The sequence below is a fragment of the Sardina pilchardus genome, chromosome 22 (assembly GCF_963854185.1).
Source record: "Sardina pilchardus chromosome 22, fSarPil1.1, whole genome shotgun sequence".
NCBI lineage: Eukaryota > Metazoa > Chordata > Actinopteri > Clupeiformes > Clupeidae > Sardina > Sardina pilchardus.
This window is the reverse complement of record NC_085015.1, coordinates 4,242,198-4,261,245: the sequence shown is the minus strand read 5'-3', so window position 1 is coordinate 4,261,245 and position 19,048 is coordinate 4,242,198. Positions and strand designations below refer to the sequence as shown.

Below are 19,048 nucleotides of genomic sequence, written 5' to 3'. Positions count from 1 at the left end.
GAAGATGAAGAAGAAGGAGCAGACGGAGAAGACGGAGAAGAAGAAGGAGAAGAAAGAGAAGCTAGGTATGCGTCTGGTAGTCATTCACGTAGCCTGATTCGGTCTATTAGCTCTCGTCGGAGAGCTAGGCCACCTTGTTGCCATTGTCGGCTCGTGTGCTAACGTTACGGCACCTAAGCTGTCTGCTAACCGCCAGAAGAAGGAGGAGAAGACAAAGAAGAAGAAGCTAGTCATGTATCTGGTAGGCCTAATCATTCAACTGTCAAAATAGCTCTCGTTCGTCGGAGAGTAAGGTTGGTCACATTGTTGTCATTGTCGGCTCGTAGGCTAACGTCGCTATCGGACGAAGCAGATCCCACAACTTTTTGAAGGTTCTCTCACGCTATGTGTAGGCTATGCACCTTAGCTGTTTGCTAACCGCCAGAAGGAGGAGAAGAAGTATAAGAAGAAGAAGCTAGTCATGTGTCTGGTAATCATTCAACTCTGTCAAATTAGCTCTCGTTCGTCGGAGAGTAAGGTCGGCCACATTGATGCCATTGCCAGCTCGTAGGCTAACGTTACGGCTGTTGTTATTGAACGAAGCAGATCCCACAACTTTCCGAAGGTTCTCTCACGCTATGTGTAATGCACCTAAGCTGTTGCTAACCGCCAGAAGAAGAATGAGGAAAAGGAGAAGAAGAAGAAGCTAGTCATGTGTCTGTTATCTTCAAACACTTCGTTTCGCTGCTAGGCGACTCTTCCTTGTTGGAAGGTGCAGTGCACTGGGGAAAACGCTTCCTCAATCGTTCATGAGACGTGCTGTTAGCGTACAGCTGAGTGTCTTGTCTATGAGGCTATTTCATTATTCCACACGCACCTGAAGGCGTATTTTAAATGGTCTTAAAATATTTTCTTGTTATCAAGTGTTAAATTCATGACATGCAGTCAGTGCTCTCGTTTTTTACATTTTCATCACGATTGTTTGCATTTTATCATAGTCATCGGTTAAATGTAACATCATGCTGGCCTGTAGGCCTATGTTTTTTGTTTGCTGACTAACCAAGGGGAACGCACATGCTGCTCTTACCTCCTCCCATAAGGTTATGTTCCATCGGGGTTGTTGCATGTTTGTTGTTTCTATGCCATATTAGCTGGGGCTTACGTCCTAGCTATTCTTCTGGGGTCCGACGTTACCTCGCAAAGGTCTGGTGGTGGTTTTTCAGCTCAGCTAAACCTTAGTTGAATCTTAATGGAACGCTATCTTACTTCAGTCACTTCGCACAGCCGGCACTTACGCACTGAGTTAAGTTGCAAACATTATAGTCACATACGCACCGCCGCCCCTGGTCAGCTTCTGCAAGCTCAAACCACGGCACATCTAGCCACAACATGACTCTACTTCAATATCACATCTTAGCTTGCACAACACCTGCATTGACATCGCATATAGGCCCCCATCATGGACAACTCCGGCAGTTGTCTCACATCGATCGAATCGCTCAATCACATTGCATCATTCATCAGCACTGCTGTCATCATGGACAACTTTCGCAGTTGTCTAGATTCAAATCGCTCGAATCTAATGCTCGAATCGAATCGCTCGAATCGAAATGCATCATTCATCAGCATTAAGCCTGGTGCTTGCACCCCATCTGCTGTCATCATGGACAACTTTCGCAGTTGTCTACATTCGAATCGCTCGAATCTAATGCTCGAATCGAATTGCTCGAATCGAAGCGCATCATTCAATCAGCACTAAGCCTGGTGCTTGCACCTCATCTGCTGTCATCATGGACAACTTTCGCAGTTGTCTAGATTCGAATCGCTCGAATCTAATGCTCGAATCGAATCGCTCGAATCGAAACGCATCATTCAATCAGCACTAAGCCTGGTGTTTGCACCTCATGTGGTCTTGGACAAATTTCGCAGTTGTCTAGATTCGAATCGCTCGAATCGAAACGCATCATTCATTCAGCACTTAGCCACGGGTGCTTGCACCACATCTGCACCACATCATGCATCGTAACATCGTAACCGAGTTACGAAAGCCCAGAGCTTATGCAAGCTATCGAATCGAATCGCTTGTTCAATCAGCTCTAAGCCATGGGTGCTTGCACCACATCTGCACCACATCATGCATTGTAACATCGTAACTGAGTTACGAAAGCTCAGAGCTTATGCAAGCTCCCGATCTTGTTTCAATCTCTGCATATGCCAAAGCTGGTTATGCTCACCTATTCACTCGACCTGAGCTGCTGTTTAATTCAAAGGCATACATTTCTGTGTACAGGGTTTACAGGAGGTTTTCCCCTTTCTACATTCATGAGATTTATGAACTTGTTTGCTACATTCATGAGATTTATGAACTTGTTTGCTAACTTTGTAACTTGTTTGCCCTCATCTTCTTTTGGGGGTGTCTTCCAAGAGCAAGGTGAAAAGGCGTGGCTCACTTTTCTATCTTGCCCTTGGGTCTGTTTAGCTTGACTCTGTTGCAGGATACAGCTTGCCCATCCCATTTCGTTAGGGGTTGATATTAAATTTAACATAATCTGCCCTGAACTGTGCCGTTGCTGTTTAATATTCAGGTGGGTCAAAAGGTAAGTCAATTGAAACTCGCTTATTTGTCTGTTAACACTAGAAGCGCCGGGCCGTTCTGACCCACTTATACCTAGAAGCGCCGCGCCCCGGTCATTTGACCGCTTTGACAACCTACTAGAAGTGCCGTGCTGTTGTGAACTACTTAAAGCGCGGTGAGGCGGTCAAATGACCGCTGAGTCCTTAGACTGGGACGCTGTCACTTACACATAATGATAGCTAGATGGCGCTTCGTGCACGAATCAAATCGTTTGGTCATAGATTCAGTTTGCACTAAAGCCATGTCTCAGTCGTGTCAAACCGTGTTGATAGTCTGTGGTTGTTTCATTATGACATACAGCACGTTTGAGGTAGGCTATCTGTTCATTTATTTGTGTTGTTTGAGGTAAAAACTCTGGAAGAGTTCTTGAACAAACCTTAAGCAAACTTGACTTTCAACTTTTTCGTAGTATTTTTTTTATATATATATTTCGTCTTTAATAAATATGAATATTAGTTTTTAATATTTTGGAGATTGTTATAAAGATGATTAGATCAATGCCACACACGGTAGTTTGAGTGCAGTTAATCTACGAATAGGCTATAACATTCAGTTATTGGCTGAAAATAATCAAGTCGTTGCACGTAATCCGTCAGAACGATCCAATAATATCACGCTTTACACATGCAGTTTAATAAAAACAACTATCTAATCGTAAATTGTTTTTGAACGACAGTTGTAACTGGCAGCTTTAGACCTTTAGACTCCTTTTAGGGGAGTCTAACAACAAAGTCTACCATCCTGTAGGGGTGTCACGATTCTCCAAATCCTCGATTCGATTTAATTTTCGATTTTAAAGCCACGATTCGATTCGATTTTCGATCTTTTTGTATTAATGCATTCCTTGTGTCATTATTATTATTATTATTACTATTATATTCATTTTTATTTTTTGCCCTCTTCCTATTCTGTTTCAGGGGGCTTTTATTTTGAAAGCAATTTTTATTTTGAAACCGTTCCATCCGTGAGGTTGTAAACAAAAAAAAAAACGTCAAACATAGACATGTGAACATAGTGAAATGAAGCAACACAGAATGATACTTTGAATGTTTGTGCACACTGTGAAGACACTCTGAAGAGACCCAAGGTTAGTGTTAATGGAATAAGTACTTATCAATGTGCATTTTAAGCCTTAAAGTCATTTTGAACTGTAGGCTAACTAAATCGTTTTTTTACTTGCTAAGTTGAGAAGGCTAAATTGGTGTTAGGCTAACTGACGTGAATGAATGCAAAAATGCTTCCACACCCGTGATTTCAGAGTAACAAGAGGTTGATGTGCATTTTTAATCTGGCTGCAGCCTAAAATTAGAGGAGTGTTGATGCTGCACCTGTGTGGTTTTGCGTTTTGGGCATACATGCTGGACGTCACGTTGGGGGTGTGGCTGCATCGTCGATTCTACTTTTCAGTTCGAAGTTCGAGATTGAGATGTAATTTCGATCGATTTCGATTTAAAATCGAGATCGTGACATCCTTACCTCCCTGCCCCCACTGAAGTTTCGCTTGCCGTGAATTAATGTTTTGGCCAAAATTTCGAATTCCAGCTGAACATATTTTTTTTGCACACGTAGGCTGTGTAAAAATCTTGTAGGGATCTTGTAGGGTCTAGCTACCTCGGAGGGGGCAAAGCCATCGATATCTCAGATATCGATGGCTTTGGGAGGGGGGAGATAGAGCTATGCTGAGCAGGCATAGGCGCGAGAATGATGAGTGAAAGATATTCTCCGTTTTGCGAATGTGTAGGCTATGTTTCGATGTCTGCTGAAAAAAAGCTATAGGCCTAGGCTATTGTTTCTACAATTTATGCTAACTTCTATGTGAATTCGTGATTCGGGATTGAGACACACATTTTCACTTCGTAAGGAGACAGGGCTGTAGCCCACTGGTTAGAGCATCGGCCTGATAACCTTGGGGTTGCTGGTTCGATCCTCGACCTGTTCATGGCTGAAGTTCTTTTGAACAAGGTATCAATAAAGCAGGCTATATTCTATGCTTTTCTATTCACACAACTACACGCACGCTGGCGAATTCGAACATTCTGAAACGCGCATATGCGATGAAACATGATTGCGCATTCTTCCACGAGTTGCCAAAAGTAAACAGCCAGCCTACAGATATGCAGGCAGGGGACAGAGAAAGGTGTGGGGGTGGGGAGGCAGTTAATTGTCCTCAATGCCTCGGTGATGTCTGTAGCCTAAGTAGCACGAGTGTATGGAGGAGGGGGAATGATCGGTTTCCAATAGGCTATGTTTGTAATGATAGTGTGTTATAATGTAGGCTATAGACCCCGTAGCCATTTGCTTTGAGAATAACGGCTGGCTGATGAAGTTTAGTGGCTGGCTAGCTGGCTCAGCCAAAACTTAAATGCTGTTGCAGCCGCCAAAGTTTTCATGGCTGATAATGGCTTTAGTTGCCACTTCATGTCTACAGAACATGCCATGAGTCCTGTGTAGCCTATCGTAGCAACGAGCACAATAGCCTACTGATGTGGTGTATCCAGTGGGAGTCGTTTATAGGCTATCGTTTATTTTTCGCGTGTGTCTCTATGATATAATTATTTTTAGATGCAAAAAGTCTAACAGGCTTAGCCAAAGTTTGTCAGATGGCGGCTCAATTTGGTTTAGAAAATTATTGGCTGGCGAAATTATTTTTCGTTAATGGTAAACAGTATTGTGATTCATCCGTTTATTTCAGATAGATTGTTATTAAAAAACATTAACAAAAAATAATTGTTCATCGACGTTGAAAATCGGTCAATGTTTCCAGTTAGTATGAGCTACAATATTTCACTCCTACCGGGTTGCGAACCCGGGTCTCTTGGGTAGTAGCCAGGGGCGTTAACGCTGCGCCACTTTACATCGTGTATAAGAAGATAGGTGTTTGAAGTTAATTAACTCAGTCAGTCCAGCAAATATGTAAGAAAATACTTATACTAGTCTGAGCTTTAAAAGATAGCCTAAATAGAAGATAAGATACAACTATGAATGTATGTAGGCATACGCGCCCTATGTACATAAATAGGCTACGACGAAAATATTTTTTACACATGTAGGCCTGCCTAATAGAACGTTCTCAAAACAAACTCGCATTTTACCACTGTAAATCGCCTTCATAGACTATGCCATGTAAATGAAAAATAGTTATTAAAATAAATCACATAGGCTATATAATACATATTGCACATATATAAACTATATGTTTTATGGTAAAATATTATTCTCATGCCCGACTGACAGGAAACCCTTGCGACATCTGCTGTGAGAAAAGAGAATAGCAGCCTGGACAAACATGGCCGAACGCGAGACAACATAGTGTTGTCACATAAGTGAGCGCAAAATAGCTGTAAACTAGCTTGTACCGGTGTGCTTTTGATCATGTAAAAATTCTGGGTGACAAAACACGCGTATTTAGGAAAAGTCGTGAACGTAGGGTCCTGGAATTTAATCGAGTGAAAAGATTTTTTTTTTTTTGTAATCACTGCGGTCAAATGACCGCAGCCCGGCAGTTCTAGGTATATCTAGGTCAAACCTACACGGCGCTTCTAGTAATACGCGTCAGCGGTCAAATGACCGGCGCTTGGCGCTTCTAGTGTTAATCCTACCTGTACACTTTGTGACAAATTCTGGAAAGTTTGTCTTCATCATGTCTACATATTTGATCTATCTATTCTCTTGTCTTGCAACTTCGGTAGTCTTGAACCAGAAAACGTATAGACTTCCCAAACTCCCCTCTTATGCTCTTAAAGCTCTAGTCTCAAGACTCATGTCTATCCTCAGTAGCCTACTGTGACTGTTTGAATGACGAAGACTGCTCTGCAGCAATGAGTTTTCATTTTATAGGTACATTTTCTAGCAAATGTCTGGTGGTGGTCATTGGGGGCCAAGCAGCGAAGCTGCGAAGCCACCATTGTTTTTCAATTTGTTCTTATTGTTATTATTATTCTGACATTGAAGTCAATGGCATCCCATAGAACCAACTGGTGAAATTTGGCACACTGATTGGGGACAGTCCAATGATTCATGTCACCAAGTTTCATGTCGTCACCTCAAACTCTCTAGCGCCACCAACAGGTCAAAGTTGGACTTGCGTTCACGAACGTAACTTTCGACCCATGAGTCCGATTTTCAAAAATCAGGTATCGTTGGAATCCTTGGACCTGCCCGAGCTCAACGCACCCTGTGACGTCATTTTCCGCCATTTTGGATTTCAACAAAAACACTTCAAAAACACTTTTTTTCACAAATTTTGTCAACACCAAACTTGACACGGACAATCTGCAGACTATGCCTCACCAACGCACTACGTTTTGTCTTCTGAAGTGTTACCGTTCGCCCATAACAGCCAATCAAAATTCGCGGTGAAGCCGGCAAACAGGAAGTGGGCTCATATTTCAGCAACCCTTGCACGCATCAAAACCAAACTTAATAGATGTACTCGTGACCGCATCAGGAGGACGCTCAAGAAATGTGGTGACCTTTGACCTCTAGGGGGCGCTGTAATTCAGAAACATGCTTTTTGGCCTATAACTGCTGTTGTGCTTAGAATTACAATGTACTAGTGATGTTTAGCAATACTTTGGAAGATACTTATGTTGACAGATGACAACTTGTCACATCAACGTAACTGATTCAGCCGCCATATTTGATTTAATCAAAAACACTAACAAATTTCCATAGGTCACAAATTTCAACTGATCCTCACCAAAATTGGCACAGACCATCTTCAGACCATGCCTTGTTAGTGTTTTGATTTCTGTAACAATTGACAGAAGCGTTTGCCCGTCGCAGCCAATCGGAATTCGCGGCAAAGCCGCCAAACATGAAGTGAGCCCATATCTTAGCTGCCTTTGTATCTATCAACACCAAACTTCGTATAGGGACTTGTGACCCAATCGGGACGAAGCCCAATACATTTGGTGACCTTTGACCTCTAGGATGTGAAGCCGCCAAACAGGAAGTGAGCTCATATCTCAGCAACCTTTGAATCTATCAAAACCAAACAGTGCATGGACTCGTGACCTGATCGTGAGAACGCTCAAGAAATTTGGTGACCTTTGACCTTTAGGATAGCTTCAATTAGCAAAAATGCAAGTTGGCTTGTAACTTTTGACGTGTTAGACATGAAACTTGTTCTGACTGCTTACGGCCATATGTCTCATTGCCGCATTGAGCCAACAGCGTCGAGTTGCCGTGGTTACTCCGGCCTACTGCTTGGCCCCCACATTGCTGCTGCTTGCAGCTATATTTTCAATTAATCATACTCTATATGGTTCATCCCAGAGCCATATAAAGAGAGAGTTGCGACAACCCGGGTACAGAAAATTCGGTTCGTGACGTGGTTCGTGTAACTTCAAATAGTTCAAAATAGTTCCCGGAAGCGATTGACTGTTCGTTAGAATAACCGTCTTTTACTGTCTGTTAACGAGAACGCTATTAGTGTTCGATCCTAACTTCCGGGAACTATTGTTGAGAAAATATGGAACATTAGCGTCAATGGAGTTGTCGCAACTCTCTCTTTATATGGCTCTGGTTCATCCGTGCTTCTGCAGGGTCTGGGCTTCGGCTTGACCGCACTTGCGTGGCTGGCGTTTCTGGCGACTCTGCTCCGGCATGTAGAGATCAGATCAGGCCTGCTGGGCCTCTAAGCTGATCAAACATCAACTCTTTGAGACATGTCATTGAACTATTGCAACTTCAAGCGCTGTCCTGCTGCACCGACTCCAAGCATCTGCAACTGCAAGCTCATTGCCCAGCATGTCATGCAAGTTTGCTTCACCCTGAACCTTAGAAATGTGTAACTGCTCTGTTTTCTTCGTTTATCACCAGCCTACGTCATCGGCTAGGCAAAATTCAGTCTAGCTTAGGAGATTTGCTATAGTCTTGATTATCGCAATTGGCTCTATTGTCAAGATCCTTTAACAGTCTCGCTTACGTGATTCATTTCCCAGATTCAACAGGATAATGTCATGCACCGTTTAATATTGTTATGCTCTATTTCAGAAGGATGTCCAATTTAAGCATTTGTGGTGGGTATCTTTTTTCTTATTCTTTTGGGGAAGGCTCCGCCCCCCTGCCGTCATTCCGGCAGGATCTGCAAGGGTCTGCACACACAGCGACCTGGACTGAGGACGGGGCCTATGCCAAAGACTCTCATTGCTGCTTGTGTCATTTATAAATCCTTTGATGGATTCAAATATATGTTAACTTTCATCATGTCTGTCCCCAAGTCTTTCTGATAGAAATGAAAGCATAAGCGTCAAGTTCTGTCAGGAAGACTCAATTCTCATTCATTACTTTCGTCCAATCATCAGTCTGCATCAGTCTTTAAAATGTCACGTCTTTGCACCTGCTTTCCGCTTTCAGGTGCCGATTTTTCGATGCCCCACCATCCCTCCCTAACCACCACCAGTTTGGCCTTGTCCAGTGTCCAGGGGGAAGGCTCCGCCCCCCTGCCGTCATTCCGGCAGGATCTGCAAGGGTCTGCACACACAGCGACCTGGACTGAGGACGGGGCCTATGCCAAAGACTCTCATTGCTGCTTGTGTCATTTGTAAATCCTTTGATGGATTAAAATATGTTAACTTTCATCATGTCTGTCCCTGAGTCTTTCTGATAGAACTGAAAAACAGTGGCAACAAGTGCAACAAGCCTCATATTCAATGCATTTATGGTCCCACTACATTTATAAGAATTTATAGACATTTCCTAACGTCCATAATGAGAGTACAGATGTGATGTAACATGTAACATCCATCACATCTGTACTGTCATCCAACGCCAAAAAGTAGGCTACAGTAGGCCTACTTGCAGTCATGCATGATTTGTCTCAGCTCCCCCCTCGACATTATCAGAATGTCAACAATTATGCGCGTCACCGTGCGTCGGGACAAAGATACCGTTTCTAAGTTTTTACCTCCACTACGCACCCAAACAATTTTGCCATCTAATATAGCTTCTTTGCTTTGGCAAGCTCAAGCGAAACAGCAAAGACAGATTCCTGTGTAGTTCTTGCAATTAGTCGCTGTTGTTAGTGTAGGCTAGCCTACTTTTGATTTGAGGTCGGCTACGACAGCGGCCGAGAAGCTCCGTGTGTGTAGGGCAGGCTACTTCTGATATTTAACTTTGCGCAAGGTGTTGTAGTGGCGACTTAAGTTTAAATCTTTCATGGCTGATATAGTTTCTAGCAAAACTTGACATGGGTTTGCCTTACCATTCTATGAACAGACACTGCTTTTTTCTATGAACAGACACTGCCGATTTTGACTGAAAGGTAGCCTACGGTTTTCTAAATGAGTTTTCTCTATGTGTGCACTGTTTTTTCTCGGCGATGGTAAAGGTCCGAGGCCCCGAGATTGTTTGCATAGGAGGCGCTATCTAACGGCGAACAGTTTAATTACAATGACGGTGCGAAAAAAAACAAACAAAAAAACAAATTTTTATCAAAGTAAAAATGATCACCTGCGGGCCGCACTGAGTGAGGAGGCGGGCTGCCAGTTGCCCATCCCTGACCTACAGACTATAGAGTTTATAAATTACATTTAATTTCACGTTTCCATATCATTATGACCTGTTTCGAAATTATGTATTTATTCAGGAATCAAAAGATTTTTTTAACACCTGTCCGCCATTGCCATTTTCATCTCGGGTACCCCCTAGGGTAGGCTATGAAAGGCGTTAGGTGCGATTTTTCCTTTCCTCGAGTCGGGTAGGATTTGGGTCACGATTATTTTTTTGCGGGTTGGGCGGGGCTGGTTGGATCTCCTGAAGAATCGGGTTGGGGTTTTAAAAAAGCCCACCCGCGCAACACTAGGTGGGCCTGAATCTAGGGTGTCCCGAAATCAAAGCAGTTCAATGGCAGCTCTCACGCAATGATTGTGTAACACCAATCGCTCCTTCTCTGCACTTTAGCCTATCTGTCCTCACAGTTGCAACTTGCACACTCTTGTGCTTTTTAGCGGCGTGTAGCCTACAGGTCACGGGACACCAGCCAGAGCACCCATGTCAACAATAAATGCAAATTAGCTTATTATCAATGTGTGTTAGGATATCAATTTGAGCGAGTAGGCCTATACTGCACATCTTTTCTAAAGATACAGGACTGCCACAGCGCAATGAGCAGTCAACCACCATGAATTAATATTGTTCAATGTTCTATTGGACAGTAAAGAGCATATACTTGAGACTGCTATAGTTTCGGAACAATTAGGGCAGGATTCTGGACATTCTCTCAACAGCAATTTGCTTAATGAAGTGGAATCGTACATGCGAGGAGGATTCAACACATATTTTAATGATATTTTATTTTTGAGAGCTTTTGAGATCTGGGGTTAGGCTATATTAGGCTACCTTTTTATTAGCTTACTAGGCTACACATCTCCCCTGCATACATGGGAGAAGGGGTCGCTCATTTTCTCCCTTAATTGAAAGACTTTGTTACGACTTCCGAACATTTTTTTTGCATGCAACTTTTGTCAATATTTGGGATATCTGCGACCACACAGCCAAGGCTGCTGAAGTGCCACGAGCGCACAGCAAATGAAGCAATATATTTAAGCTCACCATAATCAGACCCAATCCTCACAAAGCTCCCCATTTGCCACTTTGAGCCTGCATGGTGTTCAGTCATTGATGTTTTCAAGCCAGTGACACTTCTAACGAACGTTACCGTTCCACTAGATTGCAATAGCGCTACTTTGATGCTGCATTGACCAATTAAAACACACCAACACATAACATTTTAAATAGTTATCAGGCTTACTTATAATGTTATTGTTTTGTAACATGTTATAGATAAAATACACCACAGATAACGTGTTGGAGAAGTGTTTTGGTGTGGAGTGTGAAAACAGGTGACCTGTGCAGCAAGAGACCACCTGAGTCTGTGAAATAAAAGATTTGAATGCTTCAGAATGGCTTCAGGTTTGATAGAAGGTGGAGGTCTGCACTCTCTGAGCGTTTTTCTAGTTATAATACAGTACGTTTTGCATTTCCATGCACTGGTAATACCTCAGAATTACATTTTCTAGTTGTTATTTAAAAAAAATAATTTATTATGCTGTTTTGTGCTTTTGTAACACTGTATTGAATTGCTTATTATGGATGATGATGTGAAACCTCTCTGAACTGCAATGAAATAATACTACCCCCCCAACACACACATACACCCATATGGGTAACACTTTATATTAAGACACACATTATTCACCATCAATTAGCTGCTTACTAACATGTCTATTAGTAGGATATTAGCCATTTATTCTACCATTATTAGACCCTTAATTAAGATTTTCCCCTATATATATTCTATGAATTATGACCTAAATATGCATGACTCAGTATGGGGCTTGTAAGGTGGTAGTACCACAATAACACTTATTCACCCCTAATAATACTTATCAAAGATGGTCTATTTAAATGGAATTAGACACTAAACCACCAGTGCTAATAGTGCACTAATAACTAATAATTAAGTCTTTGTAATGCCAAATATGTTCCCTATTCTAAAGTTGGGTCATTGTTCACATTTAATTCACAATTAATTTGCCACTTATTAACCCCCATGTGTTCCCTAAACTAAAGTTGCCTCTTATTCACACTTATTAACTGTATTACATGAATACGAGATAGCGAGAAAGGCAAACCTGGATACATTTGTATGCTAACTTTCTTGGCTCCTGCAAGTAATCAAAAGTCTTTTTAAGTTCACATGGTAAAAAAGACATCCAGTGTGAATCAATCTATAGCTCTGCTGTTTGAGGTCACAGGCTCAGAATGAGAAAATTTGATTCAACAAAGATCTATAGTTAACAGGCAGCTAACAGAACGGGGCAGACTCACTTTCAGTTTAATTTACCTATGCCCCATTCAGTTAGTATTAGTTGTGGGTTTGCTATTTGGTCTACTGTATGTTGTATCAAATTTTCTGTTCGTTCCCCTACGGACAGCACTTTACTCTTTCCGAATGACCTCAAACAGCAGAGCTAAAGATTGGCTCTCACCAGAGTTCTCATTTACGCTGCCTTCACACTTGCACCGTAGATACGGCTGCTAAATGACCAGAAGTCATTAGTTTCCTATGGAGAATCGCAGACCGCATACGAATGGGTTCGAACAGTGGGGTACGAAAAAAATCGGGTCCGTTGGTCATCAGCATGCGTTAAAAAAAATTGAACTCGTACAACACATAGACCTAAAAGAAATGGAAAAACAGACTCCGTTGTTCTCGATGGAAGGGGGCTGAAACAAAATTCCGTTTACTATCCGTCGTACTGGGCAGACTCGTACTCAGTTCGTGACGTTAGCCTGCTGTAACTCGTCTGATAGATCGAATACCTCTGAAATTGTTAACGTTCGTTTTTTTATATTATTATTATTATGTGTACTTGCCTCTAGGTAATGCTTTACCATATCAAACAGTAGGCTACCGTAGGCTACACGCATTTTCACTGATCTTGCGAATGACTCTCCGTCATGGTTTTAGTGCAGGCTCACTCAGCTTCTTATCCAAACATTACGGGCGAACGTTAGCTTCCCTACAACAGACATGCTAAAATACTTATTTACGGGAAACCAACGTAATATACGGGGAAGAAGTGAATTAATTTTGCCTTCGATACCCTATATAGAATACACAGAAGCTATAAGGGAGACAAAGGGCACATGTTACATCAAGTTATGGGATCGCAAAAAAATCTGAAATCTATGGCCGTCCAAGGGAGTTAGCAGAGCGTTGATCACCAGCTCATTTCATGTTTCTACTTCCGGGAATATGCCTGCCCCCTTGGTACAACAGCAACGGACGGTTCCTATCCGACGGAAGTTACCGTTGCTATGGCACTGATAAACAAATTGAATATCTATCTTTTATAATATCATATTACATGCTTTTAAACAATAAAGTTTATAACAAAAGTCATCAAAAAGGAAAGTGTATGATCCTTAGTGGTGCACAAGACCATCTTGTGAAAAATAAAATGAACGGTGGGTGTAAAATAAATAAATATTTCCAAACGAAGTTTTTTGTCATGTCACTGTCTTACATGGTTTCTTAATTTATTAGGGCAGTTAGACCATTAGTTTAAAAATAAAATAGCACTATTGTATATTTAACTCCCAAACTCAAAAAGATTCCGACACTTCCAACGGTCGAGTCCGACGTCCGACGGGAGAGCACTGCGTATTACGAAGTGTAAGTGTGAAGGCGGCGTTAGTGTGACACAGTATAGTGTCAAATTAATTGTGAATTAATTGTGAACAAAAATCCAACTTAAGAATAGGGAACATATTTGCCATTACAAAGACTTAATTATTAGTTATTTGTACACTATTAGCACTTGTGGTTTAGTGTTTAGTTCAATTTGAATAGACCATCTTTGATAAGTATTATAAGGGGTGAATAACTGTTCTTGTGGTACTGTCACCTTACAAGCCCCATACTGACCCATGCATATTTAAGTCATATTCATATGCAACAACTTACTTAATAACTATGAATAAGGGGTAATTAGGAGTTTACATAGGGGGAATTCTTAATTAAGAGTTTAGTAAGGGTAGAATAAGGTCTTGCAGAATAAGGTATTAAAGGTATACTATGCAACGTTTTTCAGTTAATCAATTCGTTCCATACTGTTATACAGTATATGATTAAATGAGTCATTACCGGTCGAACAATGTTATTTTCGGCCGCCCTAGTGGTCTGTAGCGGTAGAACCACGCTTGCAACTTCAGGAGTCCTCGGGCACGCACCCATGCTCTACTCCAGGAAGTGTCATGTAAAGTCTCATGAAAAGGCACGGCAGACAGACCGATTGAGGAGTTTTGTAAAATATACACGCTAAAGCTGTAGGGGAAGCTCTGCAGAGAAATATGCAAGCATAAAATGAGCGAAAACGAAAAGTGAAAGCGAAACCGGCGATGAAATCGCCAATCCTGCATAGTTTTCCTTTAATTAGTGACTTATAATGACTAACAAATGGTTAGTATGCTACTAATACACATGTAAGAAAGCAGCTAACTAATGGTGAATATGTGTCTTAATATGAAGTGTTACCCAAAAATTATGTTGCTGAATGTCCACACTCACTTCAGGTTTTCAAGTTTACAGTGGGAATTCTTGAGGAGCTTTGAGAGATGCTCAACTCCTGCATCATGAAGCTCATTGTAACTCAGATCCAGCTCCTTCAAATTGCAGGAGTTTGATCTGGCAGCTGACGCTATTGCAACACAGCTCTTCTTTGTGAGGGAATGAGACGCCAACCTGGAGAAATATAACACATGATGACATATATACATAGGACTATCTGATCATTATACTTGCATACTATACCTCTGACTATGAAACACATAATTAATTATAATCTTCTTTTGTCTTGAGTTGTCATGTGCTTTATCTTTTTGCATGTAATTTGTTGAATTATCTATCTATTAATGCAAGGAACATCTGTCTGTGTGTCATTCTGTCTGTCTGTCTGTGGCACGCATAACTCTCGAACCGCTCATCCGACTGACCTCAAATTTGACACAGGTCTTGCTAAGGACATGCGTGAGTGCAGTGCAAAGTTTGGTTGTTTATGGACAAAAAAATGACAAAGATAACGTTAAATTAAGCGAAATACAACTCTACCGCAATCCCACAATTCCCCTGCCTTCCACACTCCACTCCCCAATTCTCACTCTGGCTTACTCCGGTCCAGCATAGAAAAAAATGTCGCTAACAAACTCACGTGTTGCTATTCATGGAAATTAAGATGTCTCATATAACCAACGGGCCGTTTCAAAATGTTCATGTTGGATAAACAAGCTGAGTCCGACACACATGCACCCATGTTGGTAAGCAGGCTGTTACAGTCACGTAACGTTGCATAGGTTAGGCTAGGCTACTAATCAACAACCGCGGTTGCCTAGCGCTTCTGTTGCCTGATCAGGCCGACACACACGTCGGTAGCATTCTGTTAAAATTTGCATTTAAAACAGCGGCTCTTGACTCTATCTGGACATCGGCTACGGGCATATCATTCATTCAAACATCACTCCGAGTTCATAGCACTGGCATATGGCCATGGTCATGCGGTTAACTTTAGGCTATAAATAATAATAATCCCAACAACAGCAAAAACGCACGGGTATGTAATGTGTCTAATATTGCCATTAGCTGCCACTCAAACGCCTTTCCCCTTCACTTTTTTACTTTGCAAAGACAGTAAAAAGCTCTAACTGCACGGGCCTGATTCTACATCATCACCAATCTAACATGATCTACCTGCATCAACGTCATAGGGTAACATGTTTCTTGGAAAATATTGCTTGCACGGGCACTGCCCTAGTATTTCAAATTCAATTAAAAATTGAACATTTTTTTGTCATAATTGAGCAGTCCTATAATATACTGCATGCTGTATACTTATTTTGGAGAAAAAAGCTATTGGCCTGTGACGTCAGACTTAACTGGCTAGATTGACAGAGGTGATTAGTTTCCTCTGACAGCAATATAACAGAAAAACAATCTAACTTTAATTAAAGGAGAACTATGCAGTTTTTACTTAATCTACCTTTAGTCTCAATTTAGAAGAGGACAATGCCAAGCTAATGGCAGGAACAGATATTCTGAGGTGTCAGGCATAGGTGGGTGGATGCTCCACATGTTCATGTGATAAAAGGGCCACAGTGATGTGCGATTTCATGTAGCAATTTTCTGTTCCTGACACTACTTACGACGTGATAAAGGTTTTGAAGAGTAGAGTTCAGACTGAAGCTTCACGGAGAACAAAACATAATGGATATAATCTGCTTTCTCTCCTCTCCTGTTTCATTGGTCTAAGAACTAGATTTTGGCACTTGCATGGTGTTTTCTTCAAAACTTCACAAATGAAACTACGATGTGATTATGGTGTCAGATGTCATCCAGTGCCACTGTAGTAGTTCTGCCTCTGGTCATAGGGGGCTGGATGTACAGTGATAATACTGAGACTAAGAATTTATTTTGTGCAGAAAGCCAATGCTGTGCTTTGCCATATTGCGAGAAATTTACTAAGCTGTCACTTCATTACATAAACAGCACATGTCACATATTTAGGTTTACTTACAGCGCTGACGTGATCACTGGCACAAGCCTCTTCAGAATTGTATCTGGACAGAGGAGTTCAGTCTGATCAGTCTCTGGCGTCTTTATGTACTTATTCAGGTCAAACTCAACTAGCTCCTTTTCTGGGACCTTAAACATTAATCTCTTAGCCTTCCATTCTCCTGGCATGAGCATGTCCACATACAGAGTTCCTGAGCTCATGTCAATGACCTCCACTACAGCATGGTGATTCAGCTCATTCAGACAACAGAACAAGTTGTTTATTCTGTAGTAATTATGCAGTGCTCTAATCTTCTGTTTGATATACTGGACTGTTTGCTCCAAGTTCTGTGGTTGGCTTCTTGTCTGGGTCAGTAGGTGCTTTAAGAGATTCTGATTGGACTCCAATGAGAGACCCAAAAGGAAGCGGAGGAAAAAGTCCAGATGTCCGTTCTCACTCTGTAAGGTCAGGTCCACTGCAGTCTTGTGTAGCTCATGCAGTGTAGCAGCCCTGAACAAAACAGAGAGCTGAGACTGAGAGGTTTGAGGTTCCTCTCTGTTTCTGAAGCAGAGGAACACATATAAAGCTGCAAGAAACTCTTGAATGCTCAGATGCGCAAAGCTGAACACCTTCCCCTGGTACAGCCCAGACTCCTCTCTGAAGATCTGAGTACACACTCCTGAGTACACTGATGCTTCTGTGACATCAATGCCACATTCTCTCAAGTCTTCGTCATAGAAGATCAGATTGCCCTTCTCCAGCTGTTGGAAAGCCAGTTTCCCCAGTTTGAAAATCGTCTCTTTTCTGTACTTCTGTGCTTTGAGGCAAGTCTGTATGATCAGGAAGTGAGAGTACATTTGAGTGAGAGTTCTTGGCATTTCTAGCGTGTCTGATACAGCTGATGCTCTCTCTACCACTGTGGCTAAAGTCCAGCAGAAGACGGGAATGTGGCACATGATGTAGAGGCTCCTGGATGACTTCAGGTGTGTGATGGTTCTGCTGGCTAGATCCTTGTCACTGATCCTCATCCTGAAGTATTCTTCTTTCTGTGAATTACTGAATCCCCTTATTTCTGTCATCCGATCCACACACTCAGGAGGGATCTGATTGGCTGCTGCTGGTCGAGTGGTGATCCAGAGGAGAGCAGTGGGAAGCAGATTCTTCTTGATGAGATTTGTCAGCAGCACATCCACTGAGGCTGGCTCTGTCACATCAGAACATATCAGGTTGGAACGGAAATCTAGAGGAAGTCGACACTCATCCAGACCATCAAAGATGAACATGACTTTGTGCTTTGAGCTGGCAAAGATTTCATAATCTTTTATTTCTGGAAAAAAGTGTTGAATAAGCTCCATCAGACTAAGTTGCTTGTCCATCATCAGGTTTAACTCTCGCAAAGGAAGAGGAAATATGAAGTCAACATCCTGATGGGTTTGTCCTCCAGCCCAGTCCAGGCATAACCTCTGCACACAGACTGTTTTCCCAATGCCAGCCACTCCCTTTGTCAGCACTGTTCTGATGGGTTTGTGTTGTCTGTGATCAGATTCATCAGAAGCTTCATCATATTGATCAGATGTATCAGACTCATCAGAAGTATCATCAGACTCATCAGAAGTATCATCAGATTCATGAGATGCATTATCAGACTCATCAGATATATCATCAGGCTCATCAGATATATCAGGGTCATTAAACCGATCATCATCCAATAAGGGTTTAAAGATGTTACTGCATGTCATTAGTTTGCCTTGTGCTGCTTCTCTCCTGGATGCTCTATCTATCTGTGTGATCTCATGTTCATCATTGAGCCCTCCTTCTTCTGCTGTGAAGTAGATCTCATGGAGGAGTCTGGTTTCTCCCTGATTAGGTACTCCCTCAACCAGATGCTGAAACTTGCTCTTCAGTGCAGATCGGAATTTCTCATGGACCTGTGTTGGTGTCCATCTGGATTAATGATAGAATCACAAATACACCTCTGTTGTTAACAAAATATTATCACAATATTCCTACAATAGTTCTGTTAGATTCAGAATGTATATGAATTCATTCATGTTATATAAGTGTTGAATACTGAATAATATTAAAGAAATAAAATGTTAAAAAGACTACTGCTCTTACTGTAATGTCATTTCTCAACAGCAACATAATGTAAACATGTGGAAATGCACATGGATAAATTATTTACAGGGGGCTGGCAGATAAAAAAGCTTCGCTACAGTACATCCTTGACAAAGCAGTTTCCAAAAAAGCTGTACATGACTTCAGGCAGTCCTTCTTGAAAGCTGGGTTTGTTGGGTTTGTGTCCTAAGATTGCAGTGTTTCCTTTACGCTGATTTTAGATTGGTGTCCCGACAAGGTAAAATAATGGTGCCATGGT

At 41.7% G+C, this 19,048-nt stretch overlaps 1 protein-coding gene across 4 annotated transcripts in view; it reads right to left on the bottom strand.

Moving 5' to 3' along the window:
• LOC134070012 (uncharacterized) overlaps positions 1-19,048 on the bottom strand; it is a 274,775-nt gene that overhangs the window by 33,108 nt on the left and 222,619 nt on the right. For all 4 annotated transcript variants that reach the window (XM_062526196.1, XM_062526198.1, XM_062526197.1 and 1 more), the window contains 2 exons: positions 16,693-18,615; positions 14,694-14,867 (listed from right to left, as the gene is read on the bottom strand). In XM_062526196.1, coding sequence (XP_062382180.1) covers positions 14,694-14,867; positions 16,693-18,615 — 2,097 coding nt within the window. The remainder of the gene's footprint in view (positions 1-14,693; positions 14,868-16,692; positions 18,616-19,048) is intronic.